The sequence below is a fragment of the Trachemys scripta genome, chromosome 1 (genome assembly GCF_013100865.1).
Source record: "Trachemys scripta elegans isolate TJP31775 chromosome 1, CAS_Tse_1.0, whole genome shotgun sequence".
Classification (NCBI taxonomy): Eukaryota; Metazoa; Chordata; order Testudines; family Emydidae; genus Trachemys; species Trachemys scripta.
In genome coordinates, this window is record NC_048298.1 from 284,847,844 (window position 1) to 284,871,436 (window position 23,593).

At 43.1% G+C, this 23,593-nt stretch overlaps 1 protein-coding gene across 1 annotated transcript in view; it reads left to right on the plus strand.

Annotated features, from left to right (window-relative positions):
• Positions 1 to 642: 642 nt before the first annotated feature.
• The window catches only part of DGKH (diacylglycerol kinase eta), a 254,466-nt gene continuing 231,515 nt past the window's right edge, over positions 643 to 23,593 (plus strand). The window contains exon 1 of the mRNA XM_034758420.1: positions 643 to 981. Coding sequence (XP_034614311.1) covers positions 811 to 981 — 171 coding nt within the window. The 5' untranslated portion in view covers positions 643 to 810. The remainder of the gene's footprint in view (positions 982 to 23,593) is intronic.

The window sequence follows — 23,593 nt, forward strand, 5'->3', positions numbered from 1 at the left end:
GCTTGAAGTAGTAATAACAAACACCACGTGCATGGTTTCCATCATCAGCACCCCGGCTTGCCAGCGGCTCAGCATCCCCACACAGCGGTCAGAGTGCGGCTGCGAGAGTAAAGCCGGCAGCTGAGACTCCAGCAGCGAACCCTAAAGCTTCTGCGCCTGCCTTGGTGGGACTGGCCCGCGTTTGGTGTGTGTTTGTGTTGGCCGGGGGACATGCACTCATCTTGCATGCCCCCAGCCTGCAGCGCCCGGCGGCTGCCCCCCTTCGGCCATAGGTCCCTTTGTACAGCCGAGTAGCGCGGAAAGTTGCACAGAGGGCGGTTGGGCAGCGAGCAGGGGAGGGGAACACACAGCCCCCCGCAGCGGCTCTGGAGCCAGCCAGACAAAGTCGCGGGGCCCGGTTCCGAGGGGATCGATGCCCCCCCAGCTCCGACCTGAGGCAGCGTCCCGGGCTGGATCCTGACCGCCCCGGGTGCGGTGTCCAGCCTGTTGCTCTGAGCGGGCGCCGCCGGGGCAGGGGGATCCGGCTCAATGGGGAGCGTGTCCCCGCCGCTCTCCCGGGGGCAGCGACCGCCCCCCCCCCCCAGGTGGGAGCCGGTAGCGCGGCCCTGCCCCGGCCCCGGAGCGCAGGGGGAGGCGGCGGAAGATGGCGGCCGGGCGGGCCGCTCCTCCAGCGCTGGCTGCGGGCTCCTCCTCGGCTTGTCCCCGCCGCCGCCTCCTCCTCCCCCCTGCGCCGCCTCCTGCCCGGGGAGGGGAGCGGCAGCCCGGGCTGAGCCGAACTCGTGTGCTCTCTCTCGGCAGGAGTCCGAGAAGATGGCCGGGGCCGAGGCGAGGATGAGCGGGGCCGGGCTCCAGCAGCAGCCCCAGCCCCCGGCGGTGGGAACGGCGGCGGCGGGAGACGAGTCCTCGGACAGCGAGGGGGAGCACGAGGGCCCCCAGAAACTCATCCGGAAAGTGTCCACTTCGGGCCAGATCCGCAGCAAGGTAAGAGCCGGGCCAGGCGGGACGGTCCCCGGGACACCCGGGGAGCTTCTGCCTGTTTGAGCCGGAGAGACTGCCGCGTCCCTCCCCAGCCCCGCACAGCGCGCCGGTGCCTGGGGTCTCCTCCTGCCTCCCCCCAGCTGGGCGCCCGCCTCTGTCCCCGCCTGCAGGGGGCTGAGCAACCGGGCTTGGGGCGAGTTGCTTGCAAAGCTCGCAGCCTGCCCGCTGCGTCCCCGGCAGAGAGGGGCAGCATCAGTCCAGCCAGCCCAGCGCCTCTTCCTTGGCCGAAGCCCAGCCCCGGAGCTGTCTCCATTCACTCTCCATTGCATGCCCCTCCGGCTCCCAGTTGAGCGGCCTCAGCGCTGGGAGAACGCCAGGCAGGGCTGGGTCCAGTGTGTGTCCCAGCTGGTGGGGAGCTCGCTAGCCCCAATGACCAGCGCCTTACCTACGGCCAAGTACAGGCACAAGTTTTGAAGCCCACAAGGGCACGTACGATTCCTCTTTGAAAGCAGGAGTGCCACGAAGGAAACATGATTTCCGCTTGAAGCCCACGCTGGAAATATGGAAGGAAACGTCTATCCATTCCTCCGGTTAGGCGTGAATACTTAAAAATAGCTGTTAAAATTTAATGTTAATGCCTAAGGGAAAGTTTTCTGGCTGTCTGAGGGCTTTGAAGTCACCCAGGTGGGAATTGCTTACTTTCTCATTCTTATCGACTTCACACCTTTCCTGTAAAACGAACGCAGATAAGATTGCTCTTGAGGCTCTAGATAACCAGTGCTAAATACTTTCCTACTCAGGAGGCTCTCAAAACACTTTACAACTATGCCCTGATCGTGCAACTGGATCTGCACAGAGAAACTGCCTGCCTGCCTGCCCAGCGCCCCGTCGAAGTTAACGTTTCTATGGATGTAGTGAAGTCAGTAAAGACATTGTACTACTGAGTCAGTTTTTAGGGTCAAAACGACTCTGCAGGCCCACATTGTTTATACAACAGGTCATTCACTGTTGTTTTCTCTGCAGAACTCTCCTTATTGTTGGCAGTTTGAGGATCAGTGGCAGAATATGGATTTCACTTTCTTAAAAGATTAAGTGCAGCCACCTCCAAATGAAAAGCATCAACTGTTTATCAGCATAGAGTAACACTATACAACAGTTTAGGGTAGAAAGAAATTTTACTCAGGAATCACCTGTTAAGAAGATTAGGGTGACATTCCCTTTTGGTTACTAAAAGTCAGTTTTACTATTACAGATCTGTACTTTCCCCATTGGGGGAAATTCTTGTAGCAAAGCATTACTTAACATTTTGTTTTTGACAAATATTTCTTATTCTTTAAACTTAAAACCATACAAAAAAATTCAGTCTTGACATCTCTTGCATGTGACTATCTTCAAAATATTTAAAAAGTATTCTTTTTAATATTGCAATGTTAAATGTGTTTGTTAATTTTCAAGCGGCTCTGAAAAGGTTGTATAATCACATAAAGCAATGTTATGGAGTATATGAATGTGATAGAATCAGTTCTGTGAGAAATAAGATCGCACAAGTCTCCTATTGTCTTGCATGCTAAAAAGACACCTAATGAATTGTCACTTTTTCTAAACTTAGCTTGCATCTTTTGTTCCTTTTGTGTGTGTGTGTGAATCAGATTTGTATAGGAAAAACTAACTACTGATATAACTGTTGTGTAGTGTGTGTTCAGGAAATCTAGATTCTTGCTTTATCAGTTACAACTGACAATGATAATATGCAAACCAGAATATAAATAACTCTCCACCGACTTAAAAGTGATATACCTTTGTTAAAGAAAAGAGCTGTAATAAATACTTCACTAGCACTTTATTTTATAACTCATGATGCATTATTTAAAAGTAGCTATATTTAGACAGACAACTCCCATTTAGTTTAAGGGTGTTGTATGTTTGCTATTGTAGTGGTTGGTGATCAGTGGTTACATGAAACCACTGGAGCAAAGAACACCAAGGACTGCTCTTTGACTCAACTAGTCCCTTTCATTGAAATTAGATTTGTTAAGATTCACTTACTCAGTGAGTGTTTGTAGGCCAAGGTTTTACTTAAATTGACTGGGTTCCTCTGGCAGCTAAGAATAGTCTTTTGAAAGAGACCCAAACAGGTATATTACATTTATTGTTCAAATTTGTGGGGCAGTATAGTTTAACACTGCTATTTTTCTCAAGTGTTTGTTTACATAGTTTCTTGAAACATTTCTGCAGCTTGTATTGATTCCTTAGCTTAGAATGCAAAAGCCTCTGCTGGTAATTGTTTTTGTTTTAGTTTAGGACAACTTTATTTTTAGATGTTTTGGTACAGTTGATCACTAGTGAAAACTCCATCTGCAAAGAATCACCATATGGTAATCATTCAGTAGGGGATTTTTTAAATGTTGTGTATATCATAACGTTAATCAAATGTGTTTATCTTAATGGACTGCCTGTCTTGCTCCTTTCATAAACATATATTTTGTCATTTCTAAAACTGGCAGTGCTCAAAGTGAACCGCTAAACTTCAGCTCTTCTTCTGAGTTAAATACAAAAAACTTGTTTACTTGACTAAAAAAAAATGAAATGGGAAATGAAAAGAAAGAAAACTGCCTTTGAAGACCTCATTAGACTGATCAGTTATGCACTGCTCCTCAATTAAGACTTCTGCTGCAGCATTATTTATCGAAGGTCCAATTTTGCCCCACTTACTTATGTGGAGTAGCATTTTCTCCACCAGTTTCTATGGTATTACTTTCACCCTACGTTACTACTCAACATGTGTAAGAGTAACAGGATCAGCTCTTTAAGTAACTTAGCTATTTTATTTGGATGTGAATTTAGTAATGTGGTATTACATGTTAGTTTGGCTTGGATGGCTACAGTTTCAAGCTTAACAATAAACCACCTGTCCACACTAAGGGCATGTCCATGATACAAATAGGACCATTGTCCATATCAAAATTCTGTCAGTGAATCTTAATTATCCTTTGTACCCTCCAGAAGTCTGGAAAGCAAACAAATTTGGACTCTGACAAACTGAGGTGGAGGGAGCAAGTTGTGAAGTTGAAGACTGAAAATATCCTTTGGGAAAGCATCCTCTTTTCTTAAACTTGGGAGCTGTTCGCTTAAGCACCTTGCTGTTTTCCACTGCCAGGGTATCATGCAAAGAGAGAAAAAGTCTATAAGGTATCCAGAACCCAAAGCATTTAGTGCTCTTATAAGTTAAAATCAGCATCTTTACCCTAGAAGCTGTGGTGTGGTGCACAGGTGTAATATACTCTCTGAAGAAAATGCCACTAAATAAAGTTTGCCACATTGTGCATCATCTGAAGTTTGAGAGGTCTTCAGCTGCAGTCCCAAATAGATGGAATTGCAATAAATTCATAAGTAACGTGAGTTCCCTCACTTTTTTTTCCTCACTGTGAATGAGGAAGTATACATTTAATATTTAAAATGTTGCTCACTGGGATAACCTTATAAAATAGGCATCTCCTTTTCATGAGGGCTCTTGAGAAACAGCAGCTATACAGTTTTATAGCTGCATGCTCAGTACTGTACCAACAATATTATATGCAAGACAATTAACCTAAAATAGCAGAAAACACTCTGCAGTCCAAAGGCCAAATTCTGTCCTTCTTTACACTAAATGTGGCATACTATTTCAGTTCCTTTCAAGATGATAGTTCAAAAGTTTCTTGAAAGTAGACAATACCTACCTAAACAGAACAGGTAGCTTATTCCAGCTGTTTGGGGCAGGAGTTCCAAAAATCCGCCTATCATAATCAGTTTGGTTCTAGTCACTTTAAAATACAACTGGGTTTAGTGAAGAGCAAACTACAATCTAAGAAAACTGTAATGGTCTTGTTTCAGCTCTTAGGCTTCAATTCTTATCTGGGAAAAGAGGTTTCAATTTAGAGCTGATACATTTTTAAAAAGTTTGCTTGTCTCAGGAAAATGGTCCCTGAAACCCTTTGAAGCAGATTAGATAGATGAGTGTAGTTACCCACTTGGTTAATGAGGAGCAGGATTTGTATCTTCTGTAGCTGACCTTGCTCCTCAGATGTGTGGTTGTTTTTCTAGCCTATTGTGGGATGAATCAGATGTACTCTAGTGAAAATGCAGGCAACTACAGTGTGACGGGTTGGATCACAGAAACCCCCTTGGGAACTGCCAACTGATGTGCCAAGACTACTTCTGCCCCTGCTTTCCCTCCCAGCTTGGGACTCCAGTACCCTGACTTGTTGAACCAGAAACACCCGTCTGCTCCAACACAGACCCAGGGTCTGAACCACATGCCCCAAAGCTACAGATTTAACTGAAAGCAACTTAAGAAGTGTTCCTGTCTTTAACACTCAGATGCCCAACTCTCAATGGGGTCCAAACCCCAAATAAATCTGTTTTACCCTGTATAAAGCTTATACAGGGTAAACTCATAAATTGTTCACCCTCTATAACACTGATAGAGAGGTATGCACAGCTGTTTGCCCCCCCCAGGTATTAATACATACTCTGGGTTAATTAATAAGTACAAAGTGATTTTATTAAATATGGAAAGTAGGATTTAAATGGTTCCAAGTAGTAACAGACAGAACAAAGTGAATTATCAAGCAAAATAAACTAGAGCATGCAAGTCTAAGCCTAGTACAGTAATAAAACTGAATACAGATAAAATCTCACTCTCAGAGATGTTTCAATAAGTTTCTTTCACAGACTGGACACCTTCCTAGTCTGGGCACAATCCTTTCCCCTGGTACAGCCCTTGTTCCAGCTCAGGTGGTAGCTAGGGGATTTCTCATGATGGCCGCCCCCTTTGTTCTGTTCCACCTCCTTATATATCTTTTGCATAAGGTGGGAATCCTTTGTCCCTCTGGGTTCCCACCCCTCCTTCTCAATGGAAAACACCAGGTTAAAGATGGATTCCAATTCAGGTGACGTGATCACATGTCACTGTAAGACCCCAAGCCTTCATTCCTCCCAGCCTGACTCACAGGAAGGCCTGCCTGCAAACAGAGCCATCCACAGTCAATTGTCCTGGTTGATGGGAGCCATCAAGATTCCAAACCACCATTAATGGCCCACACTTTGAATAATTACAGTAGGCCCTCAGAGTTATATTTCATATTTCTAGTTTCAGATACAAGTGATACATTTATACAAATAGGATGACCACATTCAGTAGATTATAAGCTTTGTAATGTTTGGTTTCAGAGTAGCAGCCGTGTTAGTCTGTATCCGTAAAAAGAACAGGAGTACTTGTGGCACCTTAGAGACTAACAAATTTATTAGAGCATAAGCTTTCGTGGACTACAGCCCACTTCTTTGGATGCATACAGAGTGGAATAAATATTGAGGAGATATATATACACACATACAGAGAGCATAAACAGGTGGGAGTTGTCTTACCAACTCTGAGAGGCCAATTCAGTAAGAGAAAAAAAAAAAACTTTTGAAGTGATAATCAAGCTAGCCCAGTACAGACAGTTTGATAAGAAGTGTGAGAATACTTACAAGGGGAGATAGATTCAATGTTTGTAATGGCTCAGCCATTCCCAGTCCTTATTCAATCCTGAGTTGATTGTGTCTAGTTTGCATATCAATTCCAGCTCAGCAGTCTCTCGTTGGAGTCTGTTTTTGAAGTTTTTCTGTTGTAATATAGCCACCCGCAGGTCTGTCATTGAATGACCAGACAGGTTAAAGTGTTCTCCCACTGGTTTTTGAGTATTTTGACTCCTGATGTCAAATTTGTGTCCATTAATTCTTTTGCGTAGAGACTGTCCGGTTTGGCCAATGTACATGGCAGAGGGGCATTGCTGGCACATGGCATATATCACATTAGTAGATGTGCAGGTGAATGAGCCCCTGATGGTATGGCTGATGTGATTAGGTCCTATGTTGATGTCACTTGAATAGATATGTGGACAGAGTTGGCATTGGGCTTTGTTATAAGGATAGGTTCCTGGGTCAGTGGTTTTGTTCAGTGATGTGTGGTTGCTGGTGAGTATTTGCTTTAGGATGGGGGGTTGTCTGTAAGCGAGGACAGGTCTGTCTCCCAAGATCTGTGAGAGTAAAGGATCATCTTTCAGGATAGGTTGTAGATCTCTGATGATGCGCTGGAGAGGTTTTAGTTGGGGGCTGAAGGTGACAGCTAGTGGTGTTCTGTTATTTTCTTTGTTGGGCCTGTCTTGTAGAGGTCACTTCTGGGTACTCGTCTGGCTCTGTCAATCTGTTTTTTCACTTCAGCAGGTGGGTATTGTAGTTTTAAGAATGCTTGATAGAGATCTTGTAGGTGCTTGTCTCTATCTGAGGGATTGGAGCAAATGCGGTTATATCTTAGAGCTTGGCTGTAGACAATGGATCGTGTGGTGTGTCCTGGATGGAAGCTGGAGGCATGTAGGTAAGTGTAGCGGTTAGTAGGTTTCCGGTATAGGGTGGTATTTATGTGACCATCACTTATTAGCACAGTAGTATCCAGGACCGCTTATGTGGATTGATCTAGGCTGAGGTTGATGGTGGGATGGAAATTATTGAAATCATGGTGAAATTCCTCAAGGGCTTCTTTTCCATGGGTCCAGATGATGAAGATGTCATCAATGTAGGGCAAGTAGAGTAGGGGCGTTAGGGGACGAGAGCTAAGGAAGTGTTGTTCTAAGTCAGCCATAAAAATGTTGGCATATTGTGGGGCCATGTGGGTACCCATAGCAGTGCCGCTGACTTGAAGGTATATATTGTCCCCAAATGTGAAATAGTTGTGGGTGAGGACAAAATCACAAAGTTCAGCCACCAAGTTAGCTGTGACATTATCGGGGATACTGTTCCTGATAGCTTGTAGTCCATCTTTGTGTGGAATATTGGTGTAGAGGGCTTCTACATCCATAGTGGCCAGGATGGTGTTTTCTGGAAGATCACCGATGGATTGTAGTTTCCTCAGGAAGTCAGTGGTGTCTCGAAGATAGCTGGGAGTGCTGGTAGCGTAGGGTCTGAGGAGAGAGTCCACATAACCAGACAAGCCTGATGTTAGGGTGCCAATGCCTGAGATGATGGGGCATCCAGGATTTCCAGGTTTATGGATCTTGGGTAGCAAATAGAATACCCCTGGTTGGGGTTCTAGGCATGTGTAATGATACCTTACAAGAGACCTTTTCATGAAGCATATTTTAGTTACATTATATTCACACTCATCAGCATACTTTCATAAAATCATATAGAGTGCAATGTCACATGCAGAAATAAAAATTGAGTGGAGTAAATAAACTTCCCTTGTCCTGTGGACTGTCTCTTCCTTTCCCCCCTACACCAAATATTTCTGCTGCTGCTTTTACACAAGTACTGTTGTACTTACACAAGTAGATGTTCTGAAATTGGGATGTGTTAAGTCAGCATGATACTGCATTGTTATTTAGTTTAACGATAAAAGTTATCGTTAGAATTATCATACTTTTTCTAAGCTCCTCATTTGCTTTTGAAATGTCAGCAATCATTATAGGGCTATACAAATAAAATAATTAAATTGACACTATATTTTTATTGTCTTCAGTATGTAACACCAACCACTTATGAAACTGAACTTTCAGAAATGCTTCAAAATCTACCACATGCTTCATAGTGCTAAGTCTCTTTAGTCAGTTGCTGTTTGCTTCTGGTATAAGTTTCTCTCTAGTAAGTGACTGATGACAGTATTAATATTAGATTTCAGAGAATATTATTTTCTCTTCTGTAGTCTGTTTTGTGTAGGGTTTATTTGGCAGTTTCAGACTTGGATACCAGCTGACCAGTTGTAAGCCCAATGGTAATTTGACAAAACAATATTATTTTCTGTACAAAATACTGTCATGAGAATGTTAAGGTGTCAAATCTAACTTTAACTTAGTTCCCTTTGCGTATGTGTTACGGTTGTCTGTATGACCATATATTAATTCTCAAATTCAAAGTAACTGACAATTTATTTTTCAATAATAGAAACACGTGTAGCATCTTTAAAATATATTGTCATGCATATTCACAAGGGGCAGATTTAAAGTTAGAAAATGAGCAGTGGTCCTCCTTTATTTCTTTGGCCTGACACTGTCTGCAGACTCTACAGGGAATGAGCCTCGGAAGTGCTTGCCTCAACCCATGTGTACCAGCAGTGTCGTTTTCACTATACAACTAAGTTAGTTATGCAGGCCTGCACAGCCCAACCCTCCTTAGCTGAATGTTTCTGAAACTTGTTGAGAATGAGATTTTTTTCAAAGTCTCAAACTCAGTTTTCAGTTCAAGCAACTCTTGTCATTGGGGGCTGTTCTGTAAATTCAAAATCAGCTTTTCACTTTAGGATGTTTCATTTGTAGCCTTGTTCACAAAAGGGTAGAATAATTATTTTTATAATTGGAATAGTGCACTCTGCTCATAATTATATTAGTGAACCACATTACACAATTTTCCAGAAAAAAATCACTCTTGGAAAATTTTAGTCCAAAACATGACAGTTTCAGAAAGTTATGAGCTATTGAGCATGGACTGTAGGAGAGAGTGCAGTTAGAATGGAAAAGTTATGCTATTTTAAGAATAGTGGTCATTGCCACTTCAATTTGTAATATATGTTCGTATAGCTGAAATGAAATCTATTGAGTTTTTTTTGGTCATATATACATTGGCAAAACTTATGCTGCTTGTCGCTGCATATCAGAAGTGGGGGAGGAAAGGGAGGTGCTTATACAATCTATGGTAGATAGCTACAAGTAATTCTTGAAAGAACTTTTGGTGTTTTTTGAGGAGTATATTTTCTTGAAAGGGTTGATACTATTTTGGTTAGAAAAATAACAGAAATGAAACTGTTTCCTGCTGGCTGGTGAGCTACAGATGTGAAGAAAGGCAAGATAATCAAACATTTATCTAGATTAATGTGAGAAAATTTCTTTTTATTGCTTTCTGAATAAATTTTTTTTAAAGGGGTTGGGGAACAAAGGTCAAGAGAATCTTTACCCAGTTTTATGCACTCGTGTAAAACTTCCACAGAACTCTGCAGACATGTTTGTATAGCCTGTCTATATGTGAAAGTCTTTCCCACAAATCTTTCAAGGCTTTATCTTTAATATTTATTGTTGTTATAATCTGTTATTTATATGTTGATTGTTTCCAAGAGGAAGACAGCATTTGCTGAAACATAATTGGTAAATATATCCTTAAGGCAATACTGTAGCTTTCTTTTTTTTTTTTTGGTCCTACTTTGTATATTGGGGTGTTGCCTTTTAAATATTGAGTGATATGACTCACATTATTATAGTTCCATATTCCTGTGTGCTGGTTTAAGGAACACTTTACATGCTGTGACAGACCCAGACCAGTGGGGGTACAGGAGTCTGGTAGAGGGCAAATATACTGGTCACTGGATGAGTAGTTTTCTGTTCCCTGAGTGACCAGAGCAGGGGCTGCACTAGAGTAATCAGGAACCTCTAGAACCAGTTAAGGCAGGCAGGCTAATTAGGACACCTGGAGTCAATTAAGAAGAAGTTGCTAGAATCAATTAAGGCAGGCTAATCAGGGCACCTGGGTTTTAAAAAGGAGCTCACTTCAGTTTGGCCTGGTCCCCACTAACGCCCCACTTCGGACTAAGGTACGCAAATTCAGCTACGTTAATAACGTAGCTGAATTCGAAGTACCTTAGTCCGAACTGTGGGTCCAGACGCGGCAGGGAGGCTCCCCCGTCGATGCCGCGTACTCCTCTCGCCGAGCTGGAGTACCGGCATTGACGGCGAGCACTTCCGGGATCGATTTATCGCGTTTAAACCAGATGCGATAAATCGATCCCAGAACATCGATTGTCTGCCGCCGGACCCTCCGGTAAGTGTAGACGTACCCTTTGTGGTGCGAGTGTGAGGAACTGGGAGCAAGAGGCGCAAGGAGCTGAGAGTGAGAGGGTGTGCTGCTGGAGGACTGAGGAGCACAAGCGTTATCAGACACCAGGAGGAAGGTCCTGTGGTGAGACTAAGGAAGGTGTTTGGAGGAGGCCATGGGGAAGTAGCCCAGGGAGTTGTAGCTGTCATGCAGCTGTTACAGGAGGCACTGTAGACAGCTGCAGTCCACAGGGCCCTGGGCTGGAACCCGGAGTAGAGGGCGGGCCCGGGTTCCCCCCAAACCTCCCAATTGACCTGGACTGTGGGTTCTTCCAGAGGGGAAGGTCTCTGGGCTGTTCCCCAACCCACATGGTGAATCTCTGAGGCAAGAAAATCCGCCAATAAGCGCAGGACCCACCAAGATAGAGGAGGAAATTTGTCACAATGCTTTAAACAGCTTTCCTGGCCAAGTTATTTAAATCAGGATAATTCTAATTAGTTGAATGCAATTTGTAGTAATATATATGGAGGGGGAAAATCGACAAGGTCTAACAAATTATTAGCCTTGCAATGTGTTTTCCTTTTAATTGTGGAATGAAAATTTAAATGTTAAGGCTTATGTTTGTTTGACTAGTGAAGATTGTTTAAAGCTTCTTTGAAAACTGACATTTAAAATTAACATCTTCTAAGTTTTTCTGGGTTTTAGCAAATGCTATTTGTTAGTTCAGATGGGTGTGACTAGGAAGTGTTTGCACTCCATGTAAGAATAATTGATGGTGTTTTATGAATGGAATGTTTTATTAATTATAATTAAAATAAATAATATCTAATGGCCATACAATAAGACCTCAAGGCTGGACTGCTTCCTAGCTTTCCCCTCTGCTTACTGAATGCCCTTCTGGCTAAAGAGTCAGACTGAACATGTTTATCTTGCAGTGTGACCTAAAGATCAGTAAACTCTGGCTTTGATGGAGTGCAGGAAGGAATTTATTCCTGAAGAAAGAGCCCCCTCTAACAAAAATATCTTATACCATCAAATTCAAGTGTCCAACCCTAGCCCCAAATGGCAAGAGTATACTGTAACTGCCATGCCAAGGCACAGGGATGGAATGTTCTAGGAAACAGCTGTGTCTCAATCCATTTAAGGCTTTATAGATAATCCATCAACATCTTGAATTGTTTCCAGCAGTGACTAGGAAGCTAGCGCAGAGCATAGGTTTAATTTGCTCACATCAGACTACCACATTTCATTATGCACTAACTGGAACAGCCAGGTAGTTTTCAATAGTAGCCTATAGTAGAATGCATAGTATGACAGTAGTATGTCCTGGAAGTAACCAGAGCATAGATTACTGTGATGAGGTTTATATAAGAATGGAAGGCTAGGATTGTCTAGGCTAGCTGAGGATGATAGAAAGCACCCTAAACAAAAAATGTCACTTAACTTAGGAATGGTGATGATTTCAATAAGACCATTATGAACCTCTGAAATGGAGGCTGAGTATAACTCCTCATTTAAGGGATAAATTGCAGACATTGCCATTCCTTATGGTTTCTGTATCCATCCATCTGTCAGCATCACCTCCATTTTGTCTGGACTTAGCTTCATACAGTTAGCTTTCATCCAGAATTCTGTCTCAGCCAGGCATGTATAGCATGGAGACTGCAGAGTCTGAGCTCAATGAGAAAGTCATGTAGAGTAGGGTATTGGCATACTAAATGACTGCAGCCCCAAATATGATTTGAAGCAGCACTGTGTAAATGCAAAACTGTATTAACGTTATCTGATGGGGGTAATTAAGGCAGAGAGAGGTTCAGTGACGTGGCAGGATGGACCCATGGAATTGGCATTGGATTTAGAATCAAGAGAACTGGATTCTAGTCTACTTTTCTGTGATTTGCTTACTGTTTCTTACTAGTATTTGGAGTGAGAATAGGCTGTGCTGTGCATGCATGTGTTATTTGCTCAGCTGTATGGTGAACATACATATCTTGTTAAGTGTGTAATGAATGAGACTGGCTTCCTCAGAAATTATTAACATGGCCGGGTCTGCTTCTCCCCGCTCTCCCCCCCAGTTTAATAATTTGGTGACTTGACAATCTCACTTATTTAAAAAACAAAACAACTTTCTATCTTTTTCTGTGGAAAAGGGGGAAAATTACATCCCCCCTTACCCGCCACCCCTCCCTCCCAAAAAGGGAAATTTCAAAACCAAAACTTCATTTAAAAAACCTCCCTAACAATTGTGGTTGCTGATTGACAACAATTTAGTTAGCTATCATATTGTTACTAAAGCCAAGAAACTAAGGGCAAGCAAACACATAGTCGTGGCATGTATGTCTTACACTGCACGCATGATAAACAGGAATATTATTCTTATAAGCATGTGTTTCATCACAATGCAGCAACCATAATGGTGGCCCAAAATAGCTGTTATTTCATTGGTAAGCTCAAAATATAAACACTACACAAGATACTTAAAAAAAGAAGCATAAGCCCTGATCCCACAAACTACTTAATCATGTGCTGAAATTTAAGCATGTTTGTAGTCCAATTGATGTTTATGATATTTATCGCATTCTTAGTGATGCACATGCTTAAGTGCTTTTGCTGGATCAGGATCATAAAAGACGATCAACAAGTCCACATACGTATATACTTATGGTTTTCTCTGTTAGAGTGCTTATATTTGCTATTTTATTTGAATAATGTATTTTTCAAATAAGTTTATTGTCATTTGATAAATGTTACTGTTCAGCAGTATTCTTTTAAAAAGAAAATATTTAGGTAAATACTGCAGCCAAAATAACATAATCTCCAACAATCCCTGTAGGGGAGTTTTAACATTGTTGTGTCGTGATGAAATAGACATTACTGTATATTTAATGAGAAAAATGTTTATTGTGTGTGTAGTGGCCTTTATGATGTCCTTAGCTATTCATTTCTTTGCTTTTAAGTGTTTGGGTTTTGTAAATGATATGAGAGAGAGCTGCATTATTGTCACTTAGTAACCTTAATGGGTATTTAAAACTAAGTATTTAGTTTTTGTGAGGTTGTGAGATTCCATACTTCAATGGGAAGTTAATCCCCCTTACTCCCCCTCCAGGACTACACAGGAAAACTCTTTGAGAGGATGTACACATCACAATCTTGTGGGTCCTCCCTGAAAGGAATGAGTGAAACTCCTGTAAAACAATGCTCTGTACTCATGTAATCTTGCAGATCTAGCATGCTTCTGTGCTGAGATGACCTGACCTAAGGCCTGGTCTACACTAGAAAATTATGTCGGTTTAATTCTTCCGTCGACCTAGCTAGTGTCTCTCGGGGAGGTGAATTACATATTGCTACAGGAGAATGCTGAAGCCCTACAGCGGCCCGGCTTCAGTGGTGCAGCTCCCATTGGTGTAGATCGTGACTATGCTGAAGCACTACAGTGGCCCGGCTTCAGTGGTGCAGCTGTGCTGCTGTAACTTTTTAAGTGTAGCCATACCTTAAGTTCCACATCTCTGGAGATTTAACTAGATCCAAAGGGGTTACAGGCCACATTGGATAGTTATGTACTGTTACATGGTTGCTTAATCCCAGCTGCTCATTTTGTGACTGTCTCACTGATATCACTTACGGCTGTTGTTGTACTCAGGAACAACAGCGGGGGCAGTGCCTACCCCAAATCTCTGGCCTGGTTTACATGACAGAGCTGCCTTACATCAACCTAACTCTATGAGTGTCTACACTACAATGTTGCTCCCGCCAATGTGAGTCGCCCACTACATGGACCTAATAACTCCACCTCTGCAAGAGGCGTAGTGCTTAGGTCGATGTAGTTAGGGCAACACAGTGTCCATGTAGATACTGCGTTACTTACATCGCCTGTTGGCTGTCAGCCCAGTGCGGGGCTAACAGCTGGAGCCTCTCTGCCCCGAGCTGTCAGCCCCCAGTGGTGGAGCTCCAGTTCAGGCTGTCAGCCACCCACCATTGCCCCGCTTCAGTTGGTGCAAGTACTGCCAGTGAGGATACACATCACTGGCAGAAGGAGGGTAGTGTAGACATGAAAAATCATAGTAATTACTGTGGTGGCTGTACGTCAACCTAACTTAGATCAACTTAATTTTGTAGTGTAGACAAGGCTGCAATGAGGAGGATGGGATTTCCCTGGTTTAGCTGAGGAAGTCTGAATGGGTCATTGTAGCCAGTTGTTAGTCCCAGCTGCCCATCAGGGAGAAATTCCTCCTTCCACTTATACATCTAATGTTGATCATGGAGGAGATAGATGCACACAGCCACACCTGTACTTGTTTTGAATCTCTCTTAGTAACTTGTGCATCCTGACATCCCCCCCCACTCTTTCCTGGCTGCTGCTCTGTGAGGGTTCGTGTGGTAACTTGCACAGAGAGAGAAGGGGACTGGGCTCAAGGAGGGCTGTTGAGGATGTAGATTTGGAGGAATCCTGGGTACTTGTGGTTGCTGCCCCCTCGTGGTGACACACCCTACTGTTGTGTGATGTGTGCTAGGCAACTCTACTCTCTTCTGCATCATCAATACTGACCTATTTCAGATTGATCATTGTGAAACTGTTACGCTGGAAGCTAAATAAACCTCTTCCTTACTGCTGCTGAAGTATTGTAACCATTTATTATTACTTGACTATTCACACAGCTCTATGTTTGTGCTTTATGGACAAACATTAACAGGTCTCTCTCCTAAGGAACTGACAATTAAAATTAGATATAATGCAACAAAGGATAGCAAAAGCATACTAGGAAGACCAGGGTATGGAAGGCAAGGGTTGCATTAATGAAAGATTATGATGTACCAATTGTTACATACATTGTTAATTTCTTTTGTGTGTTAATTTTCAGTATTCTAATATATGAATACTGTTGGGAATGAAGGCTGGGTAGAGATCTGCAATAGAAGGTTAACAGAGAAATGAGTCACTTGGGTCAGCAAAGAAGAGCAAACATTTCAGGTTAAACCAGAGCTTTTAAGGAAACAAAAATGAATTTTTATAGTTCACACAGCTTCTCATTAAAGGCAGAATAAACAGACTTAACCTTCGTAGTCGTCAGACCTATTGCTCTTTTATATTGTTAAATTTGATTTTTCCCCAGGAGTGAATTTGTCTGAGCAGACGCTGCATACAATATAGAAGTCTCCATTACAATATAATGTACGTTTGCAGGAAATAACTGAAGTTAAGAAGCTTTCTTCACGAAGCTTGATTGACTGCTGCCTGTTCTTTGTGTCATGAATGAACATTGGACTTAAGGTGTTTTATAGCAAGACACTATTTCCTGTCTATTTCAGGTTTTATCTTTTAAGATTCAATGAAAGGATTTCTCCCTGTACTGAATCCCCTGCTTAGAATTCTGTAGCCCCTTTATTTTATTATGAATTTATTAGCATTATAGTAGTGCTCATAATCTGTCTAGGAGCTATAGCCACGCAAGATACTGTCCCTGTCTCAAAGAGGTTAACCTCTAGAGCAGTGGTTCTTAACCTTTACTGCAGCCTGCACCCCTTTGGTTCTCAAAATATATTCTCGCACCCCTTATCAAAAATCAAAGTATGTTCTCGCACCCCTTAAACCTAAAAAATATGTTCTTGCACCCCTTAAACCTAGTTCTATTTTTTGTTAGTATATTACAGTAATCGTTAAAAAATGTATAATGTTAATAAATACATTGGTTTGATGAAACAAAGTAGTTGTACTTCCGTGCCTGTGCTTAATTTGTGTTTTCGATGATTTACCTTCTAAAAAAATCTGGCATGCCTTGCACCCCCAGAAAGGGCATCTTGCACCTCCAGGGCGTGCGTGCACCCCAGATTAAGAACCACTGCTCTAGAGGTTATATTGTGCTTCTGTACTCTATACTGTGTATGCAGTGATGTGTAGCTGTGCTGTTCCAGGAGCAGGGAAAGGAAATGTGCCTATGCTCTGCCCACCTATTTCTTGAGAGTAGCGTGTGACTAGTACCCATTCACCCTTGTATACCTGGAGCCAAGGCCTGGGTAGGCAGCTTTTGTACAGGAGTGTAATCTTACCCTCCTTATGTCCCTGTGCGACTGCACGACCCTAGACCACACTCTAGCCCTAGGAAGACAAGCAACAGATAAAGGAAGGGAAAAGGAATAGAAAATTAAATTATTATTTTAAATCAGCTATTATTAATATCAGCTATTCCCATTGCTATTCTAAGTAGCCATGATCAGCTGGCCAGTTTCTTGTATTTTGATAGAAGTGGGTCTTAAGGAGGACAGCGGGCCTTACAGTCCTGTTGATGGAGGGTATTCCTTGTAGAGGTAAGTGAGCAAGATAAGAATGGCCATACTCGGTCAGACCAATGGTCCATCTAGCTTAGTATCCTGTCTTTGGAGTGAGTGAGCAAAACAGGACAATTTATTGAGTGATCCACCCTGTCATCCAGTCCCAGCTCCTAACAGTCAGAGGTTTAGGTACTCCCAGAGCATGGGGTTCCACCCTTGACCATCTTTGCTAATAGCCATTGATGGACCTATCCTCCATGAACTTATCTCATTCTTGTTGGAACCCAGTTATACCTTTGGCCTTCGCAGCATCCCCTGGCAATGAGTACCACAAGTTGACTGAGTTGTATAGGGAAGTACTTCCTTATGCTGGAGGCTTGGAAGAATAATGTCCTTATGTTTGTTTTAAACCTCCTGGTTCATGTGTGACGTGAAGGATAAAGAGCACTTATTTACTTTCTTAACACCATTCATGATCTTCTAGACTGCTATCATATCTCCCCTCAGTTGTCTCTTGTCCAAGCTGAACAGTCCCAATTTTTTTTAAATTTCTCCTCGTATGGAAGCTGTTCAATACCCCTAATCATTTTTATTGCCCTTCTCTGTACTTTTTTCAATTCTATTATAACTTTTTTGAGATGGGATGACCAGAATTGCATGCAGTATTTAAGGTGTGGGTATACCATGGATTTATACAGTGGCATTATGACATTTTCTGTCGTCTTATCTATCTCTTTTTCTAATGGTTCCTGACTTTCTGTGAGCTTTTTTGACTGCTTCTGCACATTGAACAGATGTTTTCCGAGAACTATTCACAATGACTCTAAGATCTCTGTTTTGAGTGGTAACATAATTTAGATCCCAGCATTTTGTATGTATAGTTGGGATAACATTTTCCAATGTGCATTTTTCCGTGTTGAGTTATGTTGCCATCTTTTTGCCCAGTCCCCAGTTTTGTGAGATCCCTCTGTAATTCTTCACAGTCAGCTTAGGACTTAACTATCTTGAGAAGTTTAGTATTGTCTGCATACTTTGCCACTTCACTGTCTACCCCTTTTTCCAGATCATTTATGAATATGTTGAACAGCCCTGGTACCTGTCCAGATCCTTGGGGGATCCTGCTATTTACCTCTCTCCATGTGAAAGTGGACCATTTATTCCAACCCTTTATTTCCTATATTTGAGCCAGTTACTGATCCACCAGAGGACTTTCCCTCTTATCCTCTGACTGCTTACTTTGCTTAAAAGCTTTTGTTGAGATACCTTGTCAAAGGCTTTCTGAAAGTCAAAGTATACTATATCCACGGATTACCCTTGTTCACATGTTTTTGAACCTCCTCAAAGAATTCTAACAGATTGGTGAAGCATGATTTCCCTTTACAAAAGCCATGTTGACTCTTCCCCCAACATATCGTGTTCATCTATGTGTCTGATTATTCTGTTCTTTTATGTGATTTCAGCCAGTTTGCCTGGTACTGAAGTCAAGCTGACCTGTAATTGCCAGGATTGCCTCCGGAGTCCTTTTCTTTTCTTTTCTTTTCTTTTCTTTTCTTTTCTTTTCTTTTCTTAAATTGGCATTACATTAGCTATCCAACAGTGTTCTGATACACAGGCTCATTTAAGTGTTAGGTTAATACAACAATTAGTAATTCTGCAATTTTGTATTTGAATTCCTTCAGAACTCTTTGGTGAATACCATCTGGTCCTGGTGACTTATTAATGTATAACTTATCAATTTGTTCCCAAATCTCCTTTACTGACACCCGAGTCTGGGACAGTTCCTCTGATTTTCACCTAAAAAGAATGGCTCCGGTGTGGCAATCTCTCTCTCATCCTCTGCAGTGAAGACCAATGCAAAGAATTAATTTAGCTTCTCCACAATGGTTGTGTGTTCCTTTAGTGCTCATTTAGCACGTTGATTGTTCAGTGGTCCCACTAATTGTTTGGCAGGTTTTCTGCTTCTGAAGTACTTAAACAAATTTTTGTTTGCTAGTTTCTGTCTTTTGCTAGTTGCTTTTCCAATTGTTTGTTTTTTGGCCTGTCTAGGTATACTATTAAACTCTGGCAAATGAAGTGTGTTCCTTTTTATTTCTTCAGTAAGATTTGAATTCCAATTTTTAAGATTTCTTTCAGGGATTTGGAGCAATCAAATTTTTGAATTGCTCCTCTCCGGTTCCGCTCCGGCTCTGGGCAAAAACCTACTGGTCTGCGCTCCAGCTCCGGGCTCCGCTCCAAAGCCCTGATTTCTTTGTGTGTCTAGCCATCTCTTTTACTCCTAGCCGTGGTAATATTTTTTGTCCTCTTACTGTTTTTTAAAATTTGAGGTGTATATATTTGGTTTAAACGTCTATTATGGTGTTTTTAAAAAGTTTCCATGCAGATTGCAGGCATTTCACTCTTGTGACTATTCCCTTTAATATCCATTTAACTAGCCGCCTAATTTTTGTGTAGTTCCCCTGTATGGAATTATATGCTATTATAGTGGGTTTTATTTGGTATTTTCCCCCCTATAGGGATATTAAATGTAATTACATTATGGTCACTATTACCCAGTGGTTCTGCTGTATTAACCTCTTGGATCAGATCCTGTGCACCACTTAAAACTAAATCAAGAATTGCTTCTCCCTGCGTGGGTTTCAGGATTACCTACTCCAAGAATAGTCATTAATGATGTCTAGAAATTTTATTTCTGCATCTTGTCCTTAGGTGACATGTTCCCAGTCAATATGGGGATTGTGAAATGCTCAGGGCGATTAGAGAGGCTACAAAAAACAGAAAACCGAATAGCAAATAGTTTAATAATGGGGTATTTCAACAATCACATCACCATTCTGGTCAGGTGGTCGGTAGTATATTCCTTCTGCAATACTATTATTGTTCAAGCATGGAATTTCTATCCATAGAGATTGTATGGCACTGTTTGATTCATTTAAGATTTTTACTATATTTGACTCTATGCTTTTTTCACATATAGTGCCACTCCCTCCAGAAGATGACCTACTCTGTCATTTCTATATACAGTGGAACCCCGTCTTGGGACCGGGGCCTGATCGGATAATCCAGAGAACGGGTACAGAGCTTCAGCCCTAGGCGGTGGGACTCGGGCAGTCAGCCCCGGATGGCAGGGCTCGCGCTTCAGCCATATTAATGAAACTGGGGCTGAGAGCTGGAGCCCTGCCGCCTGGGCTGTCAGCCCCAATGTGGTTAATATGGAAATCCAGATAATGGAGGCTCGGTTAAACACAGTTCTACAGTATTTTGTACCCTGGTATTACCGTGTCCTATTAATTATCATTCCATCAAGTTTTTGTAATGCCTATTATATCAATATCCTCATTTAATATCAGGCACTCAAGCTCACCCATCTTAGTATTTAGACTTACTGTATTTATATACAAGCACTTATAAAATTTGTCAATATTTAGTTGTCTGCCTTCATATGCTGTAATCGAAAGGGATTTTTTTTGTTTAATTGTTTCTCTTCAGTTCCTACCTGTACTTTATCAACTTCTATCCTCTCCTCTTTACTAGGATATAGAGTATCCGTTTTAACAAATCCTCCCCTAAAGGATGTGTCTGTCCGAACCATGTGCTCCTCCGCACATGGTGGCTTTCCCCCAACCCTTAGTTTAAAAACATTTATATGACCCTTTTTAACTTTACATGCCAGCAATCTGGTTCTGTTTTGGGTTGGGTGGAATCCATCCTTCCTGTATAGGCTCCACCTTTCCCAAAAGATTCCCCAGTTCCTAATAAACCCAAATCCCTTCTCCAAAAACCACTGTCTCATTCATACCTTGATATCTTGCGGTTCCGCCTGTCAAACTGGCACTGTGAGTGGAACTGGAAGCATTTCAGAGAATGCTACCATGGAGGCCCTGGACTTCAGTCTCTTACCTAGCACAATCTCTTACCCAGCAGCCTAAATTTGGCCTCCAGGAACTCTGTCCTGCCTTTCCCTATGCCATTGCTACGTTCATGAACCACAACCACCACTCCTTCCAGCACTGCACATAAGTGTATCTAAATGTCTTAAAAGGTTCTCAGCCTTCACACCCAGCAGGCAATTCACCATGCAATTCTCCCGGTCATCACAAACCCAACTATCCATATTTGTAATAACTGAATCCCCTGGTACTATTACCTGTCTCTTCCTAATAATTGGGGTTCCCTCCCCTGGAAGGGTATCCTCAGTGCAAGAGGATACCACAACATCATCTGGAAGGAGGGTCCCAACTATGGGATCATTTCCCTCTGCTCCAGTTGGATGTTCTCCTTCCCTGAGACTTTCATCCTCCTCAACAGTTCAGAGTGGGAGTGGGACAGCTCTCCTGTGTCCCAGAAAGTCTCATCTGTGTATTTCTCTGTCTCCTTTAGCTCCTCCAGTTCAGTCCCCCTGGCTTGAGAGACCCATCTCTGTCTCTGAGAACCATAAGTTGCTTGCACCGGATGCACAAGTACGCCACCTGCCCACAAGGCAGGTAATCATACATGCTGCATTCAGTGCAGTAAAATGGAGTGCCCCAACTCTGCTGCTGGACTCTTGCCTGCATTATTTTTCTACTCCTGAAGGGTTTTTTGTTTGTTTGTTTGTTCTTTGTGTGTGTCGTTTTTCCATTGGTGGGGTTATTGCCCTAAGTTTAGAGAATGTTTAGTAGGTGTATCTGCTCTCCCACCCTAAACTCCCCAAATTCCTCTGTTTGCCGCTCCTGTTCACTAGCTTTTGTGGTTGCTTACGAGCTGGCTTTTTTCTTCTCCATGAGTTAGCTGCACCCCCCTCATCAAGGGATCCTAAAGGGATTAGGGATCAAAAGATGGCAGACTAGAGCGTCGTTAGGAAGCTCTCCGCCTTGCCTAGCTGGCCACTAGGCTCAGCACACAGTCCCCCGAACAGACCACACTATAAACTTCAATGAAGCCAGGAACACAGTACCAGACAACAAATTCACCCCAAGGGTCACGTAGGGATCTCCTTCACCTGGAGAACGCCCTCTTAAAACTTTCCTGTTTAGTGCCCCTGTTTGCTTGATGTCCGCCCAGAATACTGTTCTTAACAGCTGTGATTTTTAAAAAATAAATAAACTGTTTTTCTTTTTTGCATTAGGCAATATAAAAATAAGCTCTGATCCTGAATACTCACATAAGTAAGTGTTTTGCAAGGTCAGGGCACCAAGCATGTATGTTTGAGTGATCAGTAAAATTTCAGAGAGCGAAGTGTGTGACCATGTAAAATTTAAAACTGTTAACAGTGCTGTAGTTGGAATCCTTTTTGTGTGTTGTCTGCTAGCAGGCGGGTTTCTCCTCTTAATCTTATACTCTTAAAAATATTTTGAGCTCTTCTAAGTCTATCAGAAGCCAATATTCCATGTCTGTGACTGCTATATCATAACAATTTGTCCTTGTTCTTTTGCAATATCAGGAATGTTATTCAATGCTTTTGGTCCCAAGTGTATTTGATTTTTCTTATAGCAGCACAAAGAGAGCTGAATCCCATTCCTACTTTTATGCCACTAAAACTCCTTTTCTCAAATAGTTTGTTGTTCCTGTCCTTATCATGTTGTTTTTAAGTATGATTTCCATGGAGCAATGAAGTTTCTCAGTGGAGGTTTGCTTCTTAGGTTATAACACTGACCTTACAAGAAAATGTTGCTTTTTGCTAAAATTGCTTGCAGAGATTTCTGCTTTTCTGTTTCATCACCTTTTGCTACAAACCAAACCATTTGTCATAATTTCTTTTTCCCACGTAGTTCATATTTTTTCTTATTTAAAAAGCCTACAAGTGATTTAGCTGGGAATTGGTCCTGCTTTGAGCAGGGGGTTGGACTAGATGACCTCTTGAGGTCCCTTCCAACTCTGATATTCTATGATTTTAACACTTTCTCAAATCTAGGGTTACCATATTTTAATTTTTAAAAAGGAGGACACTCCATGCGGCCCCGGCCCCGCCCCAACTCCGCCCCTTCCGCGGAATGCTCCGCCCCCTGCTCCTCCCCCTCCCCTGCTTCCTGCGAATCAAATGTTCGCGGGAAGCCTGAAACAGGGAGGAAGCAGGTAGGCTGGGGCGGGGTGCGGCGCGGCTCAGTCTGGCCCTCCTGGCCGAGCGGCTCCGTTCGGCGGCCGGCCGGCCGGCCCAGGCCAAGAGGCTCTGGCCCTGGCGTCTCCCGCCTGACTTGGGCCCTGGGGCCCCGGCTCCTGGCCAACTGCCCGCGACCCTGGCTCCAGCCGAGCACTGCGCTGGCCACCGGCCCAGCACCGCGCCGGCCCCCGGCCAAGTGCCCGCTCCCCCGGCCCAGCCCCCGGCCCAGCACTGTACCGACCCAGGGCCCGCGCCCCCGGCCCCAGGGCCCGCGCCCCAGGGCCCGCGCCCCAGGGCCCGCGCCCAGGGCCCGTGCCCCAGGGCCAGCGCCAGCCCCTGGCCCAGCACCGTGCCGGCCCCTGGCCCCAGTCCCTGCCGAGCACCGTGCCGGCCCCCAGCCCCGCACTGCCGGGCCCTCCCTCCCTATTTTCCCGGATATGTCCGGATTTTTGGGAT